Below are 19,172 nucleotides of genomic sequence, written 5' to 3'. Positions count from 1 at the left end.
CTTTTTTAATCCATGGTCAGTTTGTTGCTGACGGAGTGTTTTGAGCTCTCGATGCCACAAAGCACGACTCCAGTCACACAGTTTTAACACCCACACTGAGTGAACACTGGACATAATTCACTGAGGTTGTATCTGTGGGGTGATGTTTATTTCATTGATTTATTTAATGCTGATTAAATCAGTTTGACTCAGATTAAAGTTTCATAACTGCACAGTGTTACTGAAGTTTAATGTCTGACTGGAGCGCTTGTTGAACTGAAACATTCACTTGCTTTTTCTTTGATGTTTATATGTGTTACATGTTAATTTTGAATTAAAACTAACATTAAAAATATTTTTATACAAGAAGAAAAGAAATAATTTCTACCCTGAGAAGAAACGTCTGAACCAGCATGTTGATGCTGTTCATGGACACTGAAGACTGCAGCCTGTCCACAAATGGTTAAATGATCAGTTTTGTAATATAAACACAAACTGTCTGTTATCATGTTTGAAAGTTACTAGAATAAAAAATAAATAAATTAACATCTGATTTGTGATTTTATTTAATAGGCAGATGACTCATTTTCCCAATTAAAGGTTAGATTAACACAATAAGTAATTTGAAATAATCTGGATGAAAGATCTTACATGATACAGTCAGTGTGATGATATCACTCCACTCTGAGAAGAAATAGTCCCTTCTGCCCCGGCAGCTGTATCCTCCACTGTCAGACTCAGTAGCTCTGATGATTCTGTATTCATTGGATGTTGGAGGTGTGTTTAACTTGGCTGCTCTCCATTCATACGTCCACTGAGCTCCTTCACCTCCCTGAATCTCACATCTGACAGTGACTGTCTCACCGCTGTATATCTGAGTCAAGGATGGCTGCAGGGTCACAGTGGGCTTACTGGGAACTGTTCACAGAAAAATATCCAGTTAGAGACAAATAGAAACATAAAGTTATTTTGAAGCCTGATTTTCTTTTTGCTGTTGTTCAGAGGAGAAAGATTTACTGCATCCTGGTGACATTTTGACTGTAAATGAAGTTGGATTTAAAAATCAGTGTTTACATTTATTTACCGTGTGGTACACGTGTGTGGTGGCCCACTGGTGTATCTGACTCACACAGCCTGTTCTCCACACACTCCACATTTATAAAGTGATCTACAAATCCTAACATTACAGCTAACAGCTGCATTTTCCCTTTGAAGAACCACTTACAGCTACAGAGACAGGGAGTGAAGGTGGACAGTATATCCTTGTTTTTATGGCAACAAATTTACCTTGAAAGTGGTGCAACTGTGTATAATATGATTCACAAGCAGAAAGTAAGATTTACAGATGTGTGCAGTGATTTGTGTGCAACTTTTCAGGTCTCCAGTTCACACAAACTATTGTACAAATGTGTCGACACAAACCTGAGTAACTGCTGATCATTGAGGCACAAATTTTAACGTCCAGATTGTTTTTCAGATTTCTTTCTTTAAAATTCATCGTCCATAATTCAGAGATGATAATAAATATACTTAATACAACACAAGATGTCTTAATAAGAAGACGAGCTTTTTTACCTTTTAAGAACTTTTTAACAAAAACTTTAAAGAGGAGAAAAACAGCACAGGCCTGTGCAGGCCTACTTTAAATAAAGCATCATTCTGCAGGTCTGTTTGAGTTCAGAATAAGTAAATAAAATGTAGCTGTGGTCCAATAATTGTAAAATAAGAAGAATAATCATGAAAACTATTTGTATATAATTATGTCTTCAGTCCGTTTCAATGAGCGATCATCTTCTGTTGTTTTCATGCAGCCACGGGCAGCCCTGAGTATAAAATACATCAGCTCAGGGTCGAAAACATAAAGATATTTATTGCACAATAACAGCATATCTGGTGATAATACACAGCTCACAACACCTTAAATACATGTGGACGAATCACCTGACACGCACAGATCACGTCTCGTGCCCACGTGGGGTTTTGAGTCTAATTTAACTGCCAGCTTCACACAGATCCACAAATGTGAGCTGCTTTCAAGCCACAAATCATTGCTTGTTGATCATGTCGTGTGTGTTTGTAATACTTTCAACACAAATTTGTCTCCTTATGGAAAGCAGACTTTGTCGTGTTGACATGAGTGTCAGAACGGCAGGTTTATCTCCAGATCCACGGCTCTGACCCACGGAGACCTCTGGCTGATGCTCCGTGTTCTGAGTTTGGCTCGTAGCTGCTAACTAGCTTTCTGCTCTGGGTCAACTTATAGCAAAGTGCAGAGATGGAGAGAGGCGTGGGAAGGTCACAGCAGCACACTTTCTTCCTCTGGAGGCGGTGAACACAGTGAACAGCTGGATGCTAACATGTGGCTCACAGCTGGGCCTGTCAGACTCTCTCTGGCTGCAGTAGCTGCTGCTATAAACACACTTTTCTTTTTCTCACTCTGTAAACTTCCTCCTGCAGATGTTGGGGATGTTGTGTGGGACTTTTATTTTTCATTTTTTCACCCAAAGCTTGCGGGAGCCACAGCTGAGGGGCGGAAGAGCCGCGGGTTACCGACCCTGATCTGACCTGATGTTAGCTGAGCTGTTGATGACCTCGGATGACAACATGTTCAGGATTAACCTTTATTTTTGTTTGTTTGTTTGTTTGTTTAATGGCTCTGTGGCTTAATACACAGTCTTTCATGTCCACTTAAAGTCAGTTTAAGGTGAAGAAGCATTTAAAGAGAGAGGCCAAAAATATTTAATACAATACAATTTAAAGACTAACAGCAGCTAATGAGCGATAAATGTGCAGGTTTTTTTGGAGTTGATGCCACAATGTTTATTTTTACATTTGTATGAAACACATGAGAAACTTAAATAACAGAAAGTTTAAAACTCACAAGTCTCCACAACTGTGACGTCACTGCTGTCCTCTGTGTAGTAAACTGGATCTCCTCTCCCTCCTCTGCAGTGGTACAGACCTCCTTGTGAGACACTGTTTGCTTCATTTCCTCTCATGAGCTGAGCTTTAGAAGAGACTGAATCACGTCTGAACCAGTCAAACTTCCAGCCAGCAGAGCCCTCCACAGAGCAGCTCAGTGTCACACTGCCCCCTGCTGGTATGACTGAACTTTGTACTGTCAGTGTGGCTCTGGGTTTACTTGCTGTTGAAGAAACAAAACCATTAAACAAATTAAATCATCAACATGAATACATTTCTTACAGAAATAATCACACTTTAAACATTCACAGAGTAATTTATCTACAAACACAAAAATTAATTAGTTTCCCTGCATGTGACACATTAGACTGTTTAACAAACTAAAGATTTCACTGATTTATCATTCTCTTATCAAACTGTCATCTCTGTACATTCCTCTTTACATTGCTGATATTTTAAGAGCCTCCATGGTGTCTCTCCTTTCTGTTTGCACAGTGAGAAAAACTGTTGTCCTGAGCTGCCTGCAGACAGCTGGATCATTGTTGGAGTTTTCCTGTTAAGACAGATGTAAACATGAAAACATGAAATGTCAGCATGAATCATGGTCCAACTCACATGAAACTGTCAGTCTGAAGGCATCACTCCATCCTGTTAAGAGATAGTCACTGCTACCCCGACATCTGTAGTCTCCACTGTGGGACACTGAAACTCTGCTGATCCTGTATTCACTGGATGTTGGAGGGCTGTTTGTGTTGGGTGCTGTCCATTCATATTTCCACACCTTTCCTTCACCTCCCTGAATCTCACATCTGAGAGTGATTGTCTCACCAGTGAATATCTGAGACCAGCTGTGCTGCAGTTTCACAGCAGCCCAAACTTTCCCTAACAAACAAATAAACACAAATATTAAACTGAAAAAAATCATAAATTAATTGCTACTTCAGTTTAATCATGATGTTTCGTTTTATTTCACAACAAAATTTCACCCTCACCTTGTTTCTGAATTGTAACTGCAGCACTGTCCTCTGTGGAGAAAACTGGATCTCCTCTCCCTCCTCTGCAGTAATAGATGCCTCCTTCTGAAATACTGATCGTGTGCTCTGATGTTCCAGCTCCTATTTTCTGAGCTCCAGAAAACTCTGAATCACGTCTGAACCAGTCAAACTTCCAGCCAGCAGAGCCCTCCACAGAGCAGCTCAGTGTCACACTGCCCCCTGCTGGTATGACTGAACTTTGTGCTGTCAGTGTGACTCTGGGTTTACTTGCTGTTGATGTTACAGGAAAGACAAACATCAGACTGTCAGTTTCTTCAAGAAAAACTTTGCTATATAACAAATAAAGATTTCAACATAAAAACTCAATAGTAATTTTAAAAAAATCCAATTTATTTTTATTAATTTACAATTTATGTATTTTTTTAATTCAGTAAGTGCTTAATAGGTCACGACCCTGGATGATGGGTTAAGAAGATGGATGGAGTTCAATAATAGATCTCAGGTTTCTCAGGTAGGTCGGTCCCTGATCTCAGTGTGATCATCACACTTGTTACAAACAGGCACCAACAGCACAAAAACAAAAAGTGACTTCAAAGCAAATTTGATGAGAATCAACAACTGGCAGCAGCACACATGAGGACAGCACAGGTATCTCAGCTAACTGTTAGCCAGCTAGAGAGCCAGGAGCTAACACTGGATGTATATAACATGATGAAAACTTTATCAGAGTGAATCAAGAATCAGGTGAGACTGTTTTTATGCTCAGCCACCAAACTGTACTCCTAAATGCAGAGACAGGTGAACTATACACTGTTAGCTGATCTGAGGCCAGTTGATTGTGGTCACTCTTATTTTCAGATTTTTTGTTAATCTGTTTTTTATTTAAATGTTTGTTTTAAGGATCATGATCACATAAATATATATGCATAAAGATGCATAACCAGTGCACAGTCAGCAGCATTTATCAGTCATAATTCACACAGATGTTTTTCATACTGTATGCTATCCCCGACCCCAACCAGGGCTGTGATGTGATAACAGAACTCTTCTCTGTTGATGATCAGCCTTTTCTTTTTTCAGCATCTGTATTTTCCATCGTCAGACAGCAGCTCTGCTCATTCTGTATTTATTGATCATGTTTGATCCACAACTTCAAATAAATTATAAAAACAAAATAATTGTGTCATAATTCTGAGCTGCAGTGGTGGAAACTACACATGTGCAGGTACTGAAGAAACTGAGATCATCACATCTGTGTTTAATGTTTGTTACGATTTTCTCTGATTTTGTTACTAAACTAAAACAAAGAACAATATGACTCAATGAAATGTGTCCAACTTACATGATACAGTCAGTGTGATGATGTCACTGCAGACTGAAAGACTCACGGTGCAGCAGCTGTATCCTCTACTGTCAGACTCAGTAGCTCTGATGATTCTGTATTCAGATGTTCGAGGTCTGATTAATGTGCCATCTCTCCATACAAACAGCGACTGACTTCCTTCACATCTGACAGCGACTGTCTCACTGCTGTATATCTGAGGCCAGGATGGTTCGAGGATCACGGTGGGCTTATTGGGAACTGTTCACATAAACACATCAAGTTAGAGATTGATGGAAGCATAAAGTCATTTTGAAGCTGAACTGATTTTTATTGCTGCTGTTAAGAGTCAAAAGATTTACTGCATCCTGGTGACATTTGGACTTGAAAATAATAAGATGTGTTTTTATGAAACAAATTAAAGCAGTTAATTAATATTCTGAGTAAAACCACAGAGTGACTGCACAGACCTGCAGGATTTAACTCACTCACTGTTTATAAACCCATTTAGTATCTTAAATAAAACGATGCACAAACAGAGAAACAGGGTGTGATTTAAAATGGTGCATGAAATATAAAATATCAGATTAAAATTATACATATTATATCAATGTGAAGAAATGAAAGAAACATTTCTCACCTTCAGCATTAATGTAGAAGAGAGAACCGAGCACTAAAGTAAAGATTAAACATCATCAGGGTCAAACTGACAGAAAATCAAAATCAAGATCAACTAAAGTAATTTTTTAAAGATTAATTTTCACATGACACAGTTACTGCTCATCAAAATATTTCTATGCAAATTAACTATAATCTAGTAACAAGTTTAAAAAAACTTGAATATATGAACTTGTACACAACAATGAGTCAAGTGCAACAAGCAGCGATGTATCCAACACGATACTCAGACTAAACTGAACCAAGGAACCAGCCAACATTTGTCTGTAACTTTCATAAACATCACAAATATGCTTTGTTCAAACTCTCAGATAAACACTTCAAACCAGTGATACACTCTAATTCTCACACATGAGAAACACTTTCATTAATCAGTGCCATTCGAACAATGTCACAAATGTACTTACACAATAACCCCGTCATGCAGAGCAAAGAGTGCCCCATCCTCACATCCAGCCCTGCTGCACTCTGATCCTCAGCTGATCTCAAACACTTTGACTTTACATCAATAATAAAAAGAGAAGCTGCATTTAATACAGATAAGACCAGAGTGTTTCTTCTGACTGTGGCCTCTCTGTGCTTCCTTTCCTTTTATACAAACCTCAAACAGCTCCTGTAGCTTTGACCACAGCAGTCATGTGACGTGTTCACATTTCCTGTCCACTGCAAACATGCAGGCTTGCTTCTTGTGTTTGCTTCTTACCTTCTGTTGTTTCAGGTCAGGTGACATATTTTACCAGCTCATAATTATGTTTTATTATTATTATTTAGTTTTATTCTTTTATGTGATTTGTGCAGTGTCCCGTGTGGTCATCATAAAGCTGAAATATTTTATCTTGAGTCATCTTATCAGCAAATGTTTCTGAACATCCACAGACATTTATTGTGCCATACATGAATGCTGTCTTCCCAAAATGTATTGTTTTCAGTTTCTGGCCACCACACTCACTCACTCTCCGTGATTATGGACAGACAATGATCTCAAAATATTTATTTAGTTTCATCTGCTTCCAATATCATATCAAATATCACTCATACGAAGGTGCCAGTGTTCACATTTTGAACAGAAAATACTGACGGTTTGAAAGAGGAGTGAAAAAGTACATCTATGTCCACTGTGAATGACCAGAGGTGGTGCCTTATGGCATCAGCTGTCAGTCACCTACAATGTAGTTTTGAGATCCCTTCCTTGTGCCACAACCCGTCCATGGTACTTTCCTCAGGTGACCTCAGTAGGTCACATGATGGGGGGAGGAAAGGTCTCAAAGTGTTCTTACCCCAAATCTCTGGTGATAGTTTTTGAATAAGACAGAAGTTGGAAATTCTGAGTTACCAGTCGAAAAGTTTTTTTGTGGAACACAACTCACATTTACCGCTTGGAAAGTCTGAGCAGACACACAGACTGTGAGTTAGCAATCCAAGATGGCAGCACTGAACCTAAAACAACAGTCAAACTGAAAACTTTTATTTGTGCTGCCACTCTTTTGTATTTTTGAATCACTAAATAAGCCAAACACAGAACACTGATTAGCTTTGATTCATGAATGTGTTTTTTAACTCCAAAAACTTATAGGTCTATAATGACCCACACCTTTTTTCACAGCTTGGCTCATGTGATGTAGTGATTAATTGTGGGTCTTTGACCCACTTGAAATAAAACCCTCACTAAGGTTAAAATACCTGAGACTCTTTACTGTTTTATTTTTAGAAGTCAAAGAGCCTCTTAGATGAGAGGTGACACGTCTTCCAGAAATGTAAAGAAGTTTAGTCACTTTCCTTCCAAACTTCTTAGACCACCATGAGCTGGATGACTGTGGTTCATACTGTTGCCTCACAGGAAGAAAGTTGTTGGTTTGAATCCACCAGCTGGGCTGTTTGTGTGAAGTTTGCATCTTCTCCCTCTACCTGTCTGACTTCTCCCCAGAGTCCAAAGTCATATATTATTATGTTAACTGGTGATTCCAATGATTGCCTGCAGGTGTGAATGTGAACATGAATGGTTGTCTGTCTCTCCATAACCTGTCTAGTTGGACCTCATCTGTCACACTATGAAAGCTACTATAGGCTCCGCCCACATTAGAGTCCAAAAGGACAACACAGCAGTGAAAGCTTTAAGGTGTGGTAACTTTGTGATTGGCTAATCCCCTCCATATGAGAATAAGGTGTACCTCAGTTTCTCACTTCTCAATCTCAATATACAGTCTATAATATTAGTAATAGTTAAAGCCTGCAAACACAGCATCTATTCTTATTCTGTCAAACACTTTCTTACAAAGATAACCTTTGATTAAGGTTTGTTGCAGTATCATCTACACATACTCACAAACATGTCAATATCGAAGTGTTTTAGATTGTTTTACAGCAGGTGTGTTTCTCCTTCCCTCCACTTTTCTGTGGGAAAGGTAAAATACATTAAGATGTTACTTCATGTTTTTATGTTATTTGCAGTTTATATGTTAACACAAGTGCAAAAGTTTCAGTACATATCAATATGTTATGAGGCTTGAAGACAGGAAGTCTCTGTGATACTGCAGAGTCCAGCAGACAGTTTGGAGTCAAACACTGACGTCATCATCACAGGTGTAGGAACCATTTCTGTAACAGCAGCCAAACAGACACATTAGTATCAGTAGGTTTAGATGATTTACTGGCTCCTCTGCTGGTTACAAAGCAGTGATTATACTTTGGAGTTTTGTGTTATACTGTGAGGAACTGGCCTGTTTGGAAGTTGCAGTAAGAAGAAAAACATGTCTGTATATGATGTTGTGGACAGAGAGAGTGATGGATGATTTTATTTATCTCAGAGATAAATGAACATTTACAGCACGTCCATGCAGAGACTCTTAAAGACATGAGCGTGAGAAACAAGCTTTTCACCGTTTCTCTTGATGCCCACATGCTTTATTTATCCTTTAGTCCAGCATGTGTCATCACCACAATAAAGCTACTTTTAACCTGTTTTCACACATTGTCATACCTGCACATTTCCACTGTGCTGTGTTGAGATTAAAGAAGACAAACGTTAGACTTCAGGCTGAAACCACAGGCTGCATTTCCTCTTTTCTTGGAGGCCCAGACAGAAATTTTGTGGTGTCTGATTTTCAGCAGATAAAAATAAACCAACAACAGTCTTTTACACACATGCAGTCATCACAGTCTGCTCAGAGAAACAAAGGGGGGTCAGAAAAGAATTAAAGGGTGACCCGAACCACTAGACTCACATGTCATATGTACTCTTGTCTACACGCTGAGGCATCTGTCAATTAATATTAATCTGAAACATCATCACCCTCCTTTTTTCTTCTTTGTGTGTGTGTTTGTATTTAGATTTGTGAAGTTGTGCCCTTAATCTTCATAACATCAAAATCAATAATCAAAAACACCAGCAAAGTGCATCATGATGAGAACCAGAATCAAAACATTACAGCAAAGCTGAATACACTAGTGTATATAACACCCAGCAGTGTGGTAAACTGTGCTGAGAGAGCATCTGCACCCCATAAGACCAAGAAGCCAAGAGCACCTCTGTCAGTGCGTTCACGTGGCTAGTGGGTCCTCTCTGTGGCTGACTGGCTGTTAACCCAGTGAGTGAGAGTTTCTCCCACTGCATTGGGCCGTATCCTTCTGCTGCACTAAAGGACAGTTTTGCAGCCATGTAGCTCTGCTCATGTCATGTGCAGCCTTCCCACATCACATAATTTCTGGGCATGACTGTGGAGTCCATCAGAGCCTCCATGTCCCTCACCCCGAATTGACAGCAGACCTTCGGGGTGTGCCTAGACCTATTTGGGCTTTACTCGTGGGTCAGCTCCTGAGGCTGAGGGCTCTACAGTCTACAGCTGTTATATCAGTCATTGGGCATCTCTGACATAAATATGCTGGAGCTGCAAGCTGTCATCCTGGCACTCAAGCAGTTTCTGTCGTGACTGTTAGGGTACCAAGTTATCATCAAGACAGAAAGCATGGTCACAGTAGCCTACATCAACAGGTAAGGGGGCCGAGGGTCTCCCCTCCTCTGCACGATAGCTACCAGACTGTGGCAGTGGGCTCACCCGGTTCTACTCACTGAAAGCAGTTTATGTGCCAGGGCCACTGAACATGAAAGTGGACATTACAATATGTTGAGGGGAGCCCGATCCATGAGGAGTGGAGACTCCATCCAGAGGTGGTCCACCAGATCTGGAGTCGCTTCAGAGGGGCAGAAGTTTTTTCCCCCAGAGAATCGACACATTGCCATCTGTTCTTCTCCCTGCAGACAACTTGGTGCACTCCTCACCACAGGCTCTTCTCTGTGCCTTCCCTCCATACCCCTCCTCCAGTTATTCCTTCACCAGGTCCAGACCGAGGAGTTGATCCTGGTGACCCCTCTTTGGCCACACATGCTAGTTTTCAGTTATCCTGCCACTCATGGCCAGGACACCCCCGGAGCTCCCTGTTCTGAGGGACCTCCTGTTCCAGGTGAGGGGGTCACTGTTCCATCTTTTCCCAGTAGGGCTCAGGGTGACAGCCTGTACCCTGAGAGGGAGAGGCTCCATGCCTGGCCTGATCTAAAAGTGAGAATGCTGCAGGAGTTTTGTGCGCCATCCACCAGGACTGCCTACTGCTTCCTTCGGGGGCTGTTTGCCTCCTGGTGCGGCCCACCAGCTGGACCCCCACCAGACCACAGTTAACATGATTCTTTGTGAGCTGCACACTCTGTCGGTCCAAAGGCAATGATGAAGGTGACACAGGGGTTATCCTCCGGCCTAACCCTGGGTTGTTGCTGACGACCCCATCTGAATTTCACCTGTCCAAGTCAGTGGAGTTATGAATATTCCTCACAGGGGACCTGCACAAGGAGGCAGCTGGGAGCCAGGTTGCCCTGTGCCATCTCTGTGCTTTGGCACAGAACTTCTTGCTTATCCGGCCGTTCAGGAAGTCAGACCAGCCGTTTGTGAGCTTCCACTATGGAATTCTGGTCAGATCCTTGTCTAAGTCTCGATTGTCCCACAGGGTTGTGGAGGCCATTCAGCAGGCGTATGCCTCTTCGGATGTTCCCCTCCCTTCCAGAGTGCGGACCCACTGTGTCACAATATTAAAAATTTTAATCACTTTCAGCCAATAATCAATATACATATATTTTTTAATTAAAATCATTAACCTATCACAGAGAGAGCTATGTGTGCATGCAGCTAAATTTGTCCACCACTACAAACAGTCACGTGTTAGAGAGCACAGCTCATGCAGTGAAAACCTTGTGTGCTGTCCATGGTGCTGAAATTATATCAGTTTAATGAATTTAATATCACTACTTATTAGTCGTGTGCAATACTGCAAGATTTGGTATCAATCTAATACCAAGTAAAGACCAGGCCTATATAGGGGAGACCGGGGATAGTTGTAACGTGGGTCAGTTGTAACACTTCCAATTTCTCCAATCAGGGCTAAGTTTCAAATGATGTGACTCATCCTGTACATGCCCAATTCAGTTCTGCTATCACATGTGAAAAATCAGCACATTTTGTCAAACACAGATAATTTAACATGAAAAAAAGTAATTTGTATGTCAAAAAGTAAGTTTTTCTACTTTATTTCAATTTCTAATAGCATTATCTGCTTTGCAGTTAAACTCATCAAACTTAAATTATGTTATTTGTATGTCTATGGGGATATATTCTGTGTAGGTCTTTAGTGCTAATGTTTTAGTCGTTGGCTGTAATGTTAGCTAGTTCATGGCTATAGGAGTCTGGGTCAGTTGTAACAATAATGCAGATGTTACAACTTACCACACTATTACTTTAACTTATATTAAACAAGTTGGGGCAACGACATCAGCAGAGAGAGGTTCACTGGTCGCTTTTGTATATGCGGGTAATGACATTGGCAACACAATTCCTCCACTGTTTGTGTTCCCACACATACATTATGCAGACCACTGTGTCAGAGATGGACCAGTAGGAAGTACTGGTAGTGGAAATAAATCAGGATGGGTGCAAGAAACAGATTTCCTCATCTTTCTGAAGCACTTTGCAAACCACACCAAGGTAAGCCAGGATAAAAAGTAATGGAATTGCGATGCTGGTGAACAACTACATTTTTTCAGCTTCATTGTTATGTTCAAAATTGGTGCAAGAGCTGTAGGTTATAATGCCCACTGAGCCAATGAGGCCAAACTCAAGGAAGACCAACCAAAATTAATGAAATATTCAGTTGCAGAAAATTCCATAATTTGTCTTTTTTGGGGGGGTTGGAATATGTTCAAAAGCTAGATTTCTGCATTCTGTCACACACACACACACACACACACACACACACACACACACACACACACACACACACACACACACACACACACACACAGCTACATAAATGGATGTAAGTGCATTCATGTGTTGAATAAACAAAGATTACATGTTAATGTTTTGTTAGTACCCTTATTTCATTGTGTTACATTTTACCCCAGGATATGTTACAACTAACCCAGACTATGGGGTTAATTGTAACATTTCACTCTTTGTGTTTGAGGCCATACCATGCAATGGGTAATTGTGCTGCAGAGAAAATAGCTGCACTATTTAATAGCAGAGACATGTAAATACTTTGCATTACATTTTGAATCCACTACCTTAAAAATGTTACAACTATCCCCGGTCTCCCCTACTGGTACCAGTACCAATACTTTTTAATAATTACCATCATCAGTGTTGCTAATTCTGAATGAATTTTCATCACCTTTAAGACAGCCAGGTTGCTTCTTAGATGGAACTGCAGCAGTGCGTACAGGAAAGAAACAGAAAGTAAAGTATCGAGTTCATTACACTCGTAAGGAAAAAGAACGTGTTGGTTGACCAGGAGGACTGGGAGACCATGACAGATACAATAAATTATAAATGGATTATGTCTCCCTCTATTGGCCACCAGCTGTAAACACAGTCCAGTGATTGTACTTGGAAGATGTGTTCAGAGTCTGACATGAGAAATATGGGAGAGGAACTATATCTGTATGTCCACACTGAAAGCTGAGGATTTTCTGGGGGAAAAAGGGCAAAAGCTGTCACTTACAGTATGATTTCTGACACTTTTACAGCCAAGATTATGATACCTGGTAAAGGGTCTTTTAAAGGACCTACCTTTGAACAATGATATCTGCTGTTTTCTGTCTGTACCATTCGGCACTGTATTTTTGTCTGATATTTTTCTAAATGAGAGTTTTCATCAGTTGTCACAGTGTGGTATTTTTCCTAGTACAGGTAGATCATATAAAATGTGCAGTCCACACAGAGAACAAGTGCAGTGCTACAGGGGCACACCTGACACTTTTATCCCTTCAACTAAGGAAATACTTTATATTTATATCTGACAATATCAGCATGTAGCTGTCAAGAGAACAACACTGTGCTGTTATTGTCTGCATTTCTTGTTGCCTGTTTGCTAAAACAAGTCATTTACTTTTTCTCTTCAACCACAGGCTGCTTTTCCTCTTTTCTGGGGGCTCAGGCAGAAATCATGAGTCATTTTCAGCAGATTAATAAATAGGATATAGCAGACAGTTAGAAAAGACATTTTTATCCACATATAAGCATCACGGGTCACTCAGAAGAACAAAGACGTTTTGTCGTGATATTATTTGATTATTTTTAAAAGCACCACAATTATTTTACACACATCAAACTGTAAACAGCATAAAAGACACAAACATCACCTACAGAAAACTATTTGATCACACACAAAATGTTCTCTGTCATGGCCTCAGTGATGAATAACATTGTAAAATCTGAACATTGACAATAAGTTTTTGTTTTCTTATAAATCAGCACTATAATGCATCATAAGACAGTGTAATATTTCATTCCTGTTTTTTCTCAGAACAAATAATCAACTAATTTTATTACATGTACATGGGGATTTTCACAGTTCAGCATCAATCATCAAAATCTGCTGGGGCAGTCCCAACAGCACACAGAGGTCAACAACCTTTGTCTTCTCAAAACTAGGCGCCTGCTAATGTCTCTCTATCTGCTGTCTCCCTTTCTCGTGTCCTTGCTGCCCATTTCTTCGCACACTGTGTTCTCCTTTCTGTCGCCTCTGCTTCTCACATACACCTCTGACTTATTCTCCCAATTCTGTGTGTCTGCTCTATGTGTGAGTGTTTAGCAGCTTGACCTATGGCCTACTTAAATGAATAACGGATATAATGCTTTACTATCGTTAATACAACTAAATCCCTAATACTAAAATAATCTATTCTTACACTTTAAAGATAACATGTAAAATTCAGCAGGAAGTGAGTGAACATCTTATAGAAATAAAACAAAGAGACTGAAACAAACTCACAGAACCAAATCATGAAATTGTGTCTTGACGGAAACAATGTCCCACACCATCCACCCTCCACTTATTACAACAGAAATAAACACAATAGGATTTTAATACAAAGATGAACCATATAATCAGTCTTCCAGTGTTGATATTAAACCAAGAGCATGTCATTGTTTACACTGACGTTGCTCATGTTGTTCGTGTGTCTTGAGTTTTGTTGAAATAATCTTTTTATGGACCTGAAACAAAATCAGAACAAATACGAGTTTGAAAGTGAAAAACAAAGAAATGATGTTGCCAAAGATGTGATGATGCTTTCTGACACGTTCATGCTTTAATCACACAGAACTGATCTCATCTATTTTATTCAGACATCACAACAGCAGCAGAACGCAACTAAAGCCAATCGTATAAAAAGTGATTCAGCTCATCAGCTCCACAAACTTTAGCAATGATGTCACACATTTAACTGCACATGTAATCTGATTACTAATGATTCAGTGTGTGTAGAGTTCACATTTGTACGTGAGGCTGATTCAGGATTCACATTATTGTAGTCAGAGCTCTCCTCTGTGCCATCATGTCTGCCTGTTGTGATGATGGATTATTGTGTTTAATAACATGGAGACTGTCTTCCTCTAAAATGACACAAGTTACAAAAACATTCGACCAATTATTACATTTCATGCTTCTTGTACTCACTCCTTTTATCAAGACCTTCAAGCTGAAATCCAGATGTGACGTTGTTGTATTCATCTGCTGAAATAATGAAGTTTGATCAGTCAGAATAAATATTTACATTTCTTACAGCTCTGCTATTATCAAAGTTTATACTGTTTGTACCACTTCCAGTGTTTCCAGAGCCTCTGATTGATTCATAGACTGAAAGATCACCTACAAGTCATTGAAAATAAGAAAGAAGGAAGAAAAATATTATTTCTTTTTGTTTTTGTCACTGTTTGCTGGAAAACTGAGTGTTGAAAACTGTATTAAAGAGAAAAAGTAATAATTTCTGGTCTCACCATGAAGAAGAGAGGAGTAAACCTGAGTTTCATTCTGGTTGGATGTTTGTTGTGAAGCAGAGCTTTGATTGGTGCTCTGAGACTGAGTGAGACTGAAACAAATAATGAAAATTTAATGAGGAATAATTCAAAGTTAGTTTCATTTGAAGTTATATAAATGAAACTAAACTGCTGCACCAACCTGTTACAACAGGGTTCTGTAAAAAGCACAAAGATTATTACATCAGTTTGTTTAAAAGTGTCACAGCATTAAAAAAAACATTTTTCTTGTAAATTTTCAAACAGAAAGTCTCTCACCCTTTATCTGTTTATAGCAACACATCAGCAGCAGCACGACAATAATTCCACTAACAAGTCCGATGATGAACGGAACGATAAATGAACTTCTTTCACATCCAAAACCTGAAACTAGAAAATGTCAGATTTTAGATCTGAAATCTTAATATAAAGAAACAAAAACTGATGTTTACATTGAGATTTTCTGTTTCCTGTCAGAAACTGTCAGCATGACTCTGCTCTGTGGTTTCATGTTGTGACTCCTGTTCTACACTACTTGCAGTGTTACTTGTAGAATTGTTACAGAACTAATTGTGAATTTATGTTGATTTGGAGATTTGCTGAAAATGATTGTTTCACATTCACAATCCCACCTAGTCTCCCCTCCTTGGATCACATTCCTGACACTGATTCTCTAGACTCCACATTTTACATGACTATTCATATTCAACCATTTCCAGTAAGAACATTTTTACAATGCCAAAGAGGTTACCATGAGATATAATGCTGTTTGACCTTCATAGTAATCATCAATCATCTATCGTTTTGATCAAAGCTGTGAAAGTTTTATATTTTCTTTGCTGTATTTAAAAAGTACTTGAAGATTGATTAATAAGCTGGTCCGTCTTTAGGACCTGGGAGTTTAAAGGGATCAATCTCAATCAGCCTCCTGCTAAAGGTGAGTGGCAGTGACTCAGAGTTATGAGACTGTTAATCATAGAAACAGTACCACTATTTTTGGTGGTATGTCTGTGTGTGTTTATTTATTTGATCAGATGATAGTTCAGAATTACTTTTATTCTTTTTATAGAAATTGTAGATCAATTGTTATTTGTTTGAATATATTATTTATTTATCCTGTTTATATCATTATTGTCCTCAGGTGATGGAGCAGCAGGTCAGCATTGGTGTCTCTATACCAGCTGAAGGTTCATGACACAAAGTGGTGACAAACTGTCTACAATGAGGCTACTATCAGCTGCAGCTCTTTGTCTGACCAACAATGTAACATGCTTTGTAGACCATTGAATTCATCCTGTGCTGACCATTATGACATTTGTCAAATGGAGATCACACAACAAACATGACTTACTTGATGCTGACAATGTGAAGGCTTCACTCCACTCTGTTGAAGAATATGAGTCATCTCTGCGTCGACTCTTACACATGTAGTCTCCACTGCTGGACTCAGACACTCTGAATGTCACATCATTATTGTGCGTCCACTGTGTGGGTGTCCTGGGTCCTCTCCATTCATACTCCCACTCAGTGGTTTCACCTCCTTCCTGCACCTCACATGTCAGAGTGATCGTCTCACCTCTGAATATCTGAGGCCAGTTGGGTTGTTGTTTTACAACAACTTTATTGGAAACTGTTCACACATATTAACAGTTGAGATACAAACAGAACCATGAAATCAACACAGAAAACTTCACATTGTATGTTTGATAATCATGAGTGAATGTATATTTCAAACTAAATGACTGAACTCACTGGTTTTCTCAATGGTGACATCATCACTTCTATCAGTGTAGTAAACTGGGTTTCCTCTTGTTCCTCTGCAGCTGTAGATTCCTCCTTCAGATACTCTGATATCTCTGTTTTGTTGATCTCTGATTTTACCTTCAGAGGTTCTTTGGGTTCGTCTGAACCACTCATATTTCCATCCATCAGAGCTCTGCACAGAGCAGGTCAGTGTCACACTGCCCCCTACTGGTATGATTGTTGTTCCTGCTGTCAGTGTGGCCCTGGGTTTATCTGCTGTTATGAAAAAGGAGAGAACATAATGCACACCTGATACAATATAAATGTATAAAAGGTTTAAAAAAAATCATTTTTTTAAATCCCCCCCCCCCCCAAATAAAATCTACAAATGTCTTCATTATATATATTTTTTTTTTCTACAGTTTAAGTCACTTTAAATTTTTCTGATTTCTGTCTCAACATGGTGACAGAGCTGCAGTAATTCAGGTTGTAGATCTCTAAATAAGCACAGTATAAACATTTGTCCATTCTCAGTCCTGACTAATTCACACTGAATGTAAACTAATGCAGTTCACTGTTGAAGGAAACACAAAGTTAGGTAAAATGCAAGGATCTTTGCTAAAGTTCCAACACATAAGAAATACAATACTTTCAATGAAACATTTATTAAACACACATTTTTTATAATTCAGATGAGTATTTTAACAGGAATCATCGCAGTATTAATCACTGAGGACTTACCTAATACAGTTATAAAGACAGTATTACTGTTCTTTATATAATGTGACTCCTTCCTGCTACCAGAGCACTGATATTCACCACTGTGGCCTGTTGAGATAATTTCTAATGTGCAGTCTTTGTTCTCCCTGTTGGGGGCATACTCTCGACCATCCTTCTTGATTGTGTAATACCAGTCAGTGTCTTCTCCTTCATTCATGTCACACTTGAAGGTAACAAACTCTCCAATGAAATAACTGGACCAGTTGGGTTCAATAGTTAGCACAGCATCTAGAATCCAACACAAACAGACAATCAGACAACAGACAATCTGAAACACTTTATGCTCAAGGCAGAATGTTGATTGATTATTAATACTTTATTTATGTAGAGTCATACAGGTTGAGAATAATCTTTGCTAAATAAAAAGGAAGAAATAGAAAAAGTGAAAACTGTTCAGTCACCTTGAGCGTGTCCACTGCAGACGAGCATACAGAGCACTACAATAAAGACAGAAACTTCAGACATTATCAAACTAAAGACACTCAAATCATGTGAGTGTTTTGTTGATGTTAGATTTGAAATGTAACATAAATAAAACACTGTTGGTAATGATGTGTCTCATTTCTTGATCAATGGTGAGTTAATGACCTTCTTAAGGAACAATCCCACCAGGGTTTAAAGTACAGTCGCTTTCTTACCAAGCTCCTTAAAACATTTGGAGATTTACATCTACTCTGATCTGAGTCAGTGCACTAAAATCTAATCCAGTCTACAAACAACCATGTTGGTAACAAACATGAGAGTCCTCTGATCACATGACTTGCAATGGTACAAATGACTGATGCTCTGTTCTTCTTACTAAAACATGTTTATGGATCAGTATGAATCAAACAATAGAAGTCAGTGATGTACTCACAGAATAGGCCCAGCTCACAGAGCAAAGTGGCTCCCATCCTCACATCCAGCAGTGACACGTCTGAAAACTTCTACAACTTTCTGTAAAGAGAGAGAGTGAAGCAGCAGCACAGCAGACACCAAAGAGCTGAGAAGGAAACAAAGAGGTTTTAAAACTTCTCTCTGCTTCCTTCCTTTTACACAGAAATAACAACTTAACAAGGTCTGACCATGTCTGCCAGATTTTTATGAAAAGGCCTTTAACACACAGACTAAACTGACCAATAGCAGACAGACAGTAAGTTTCATTACACATATGTGAGCTGATTGAGGGTTAAAGAGGAAATGAGGAGAACACAAGTCCAAGACTTGTTTTAAGTGTGAAAAACATTTATTTTATTTAAATATTATTCAAATAATAAAAAAAATAATAATAAAATAATAATATTAATAATAATAATAATCATCATCATCATCATCATCATCATCTTTGTCATAAACTGTAAGTATTATCAAACATTTGTCTTACATTATTTCAAAGGCTATTTATAATTTTAATAAATATTTCCAAACCTCAAGCAC

At 39.0% G+C, this 19,172-nt stretch overlaps 1 protein-coding gene and 1 long non-coding RNA gene across 2 annotated transcripts; both read right to left on the bottom strand.

Moving 5' to 3' along the window:
- Window positions 1–521: 521 nt before the first annotated feature.
- LOC145425426 (Fc receptor-like protein 5) lies at window positions 522–18,649 on the bottom strand. Its single transcript, XM_080298447.1, has 7 exons — window positions 18,613–18,649; window positions 18,158–18,193; window positions 17,718–17,984; window positions 16,986–17,252; window positions 16,585–16,863; window positions 2,861–3,124; window positions 522–897 (listed from the first exon to the last, which is right to left on the bottom strand). The coding sequence occupies exons 1-7, from the start codon at window positions 18,647–18,649 to the stop codon at window positions 581–583; spliced, it is 1,467 nt and encodes a 488-aa protein (XP_080154573.1). The 3' UTR covers window positions 522–580.
- LOC145425437 (uncharacterized) lies at window positions 13,420–15,618 on the bottom strand. Its single transcript, XR_013906121.1, has 5 exons — window positions 15,513–15,618; window positions 15,397–15,412; window positions 15,216–15,307; window positions 14,896–15,087; window positions 13,420–14,781 (listed from the first exon to the last, which is right to left on the bottom strand). It is a non-coding gene; the product is annotated as an uncharacterized LOC145425437 (long non-coding RNA).
- Window positions 18,650–19,172: the final 523 nt, after the last annotated feature.

Source organism: Astatotilapia calliptera, chromosome 3 (assembly GCF_964374335.1).
Source record: "Astatotilapia calliptera chromosome 3, fAstCal68.1, whole genome shotgun sequence".
NCBI classification, from domain to species: Eukaryota; Metazoa; Chordata; class Actinopteri; order Cichliformes; family Cichlidae; genus Astatotilapia; species Astatotilapia calliptera.
This window is presented reverse-complemented; position numbering and strand designations above follow the sequence as displayed.

Coding starts and splice junctions, on each gene's coding strand:
- LOC145425426 (XM_080298447.1), bottom strand. CDS start 18,649: ATGGGAGCCACTTTGCTCTGTGAGCTGGGCCTATTCT. Junction 18,194..18,612: donor CTGTGAGCTGGGCCTATTCT/GTGAGTACATCA, acceptor TCTTTATTGTAG/TGCTCTGTATGCTCGTCTGC. Junction 17,985..18,157: donor CTGCAGTGGACACGCTCAAG/GTGACTGAACAG, acceptor GTTGGATTCTAG/ATGCTGTGCTAACTATTGAA.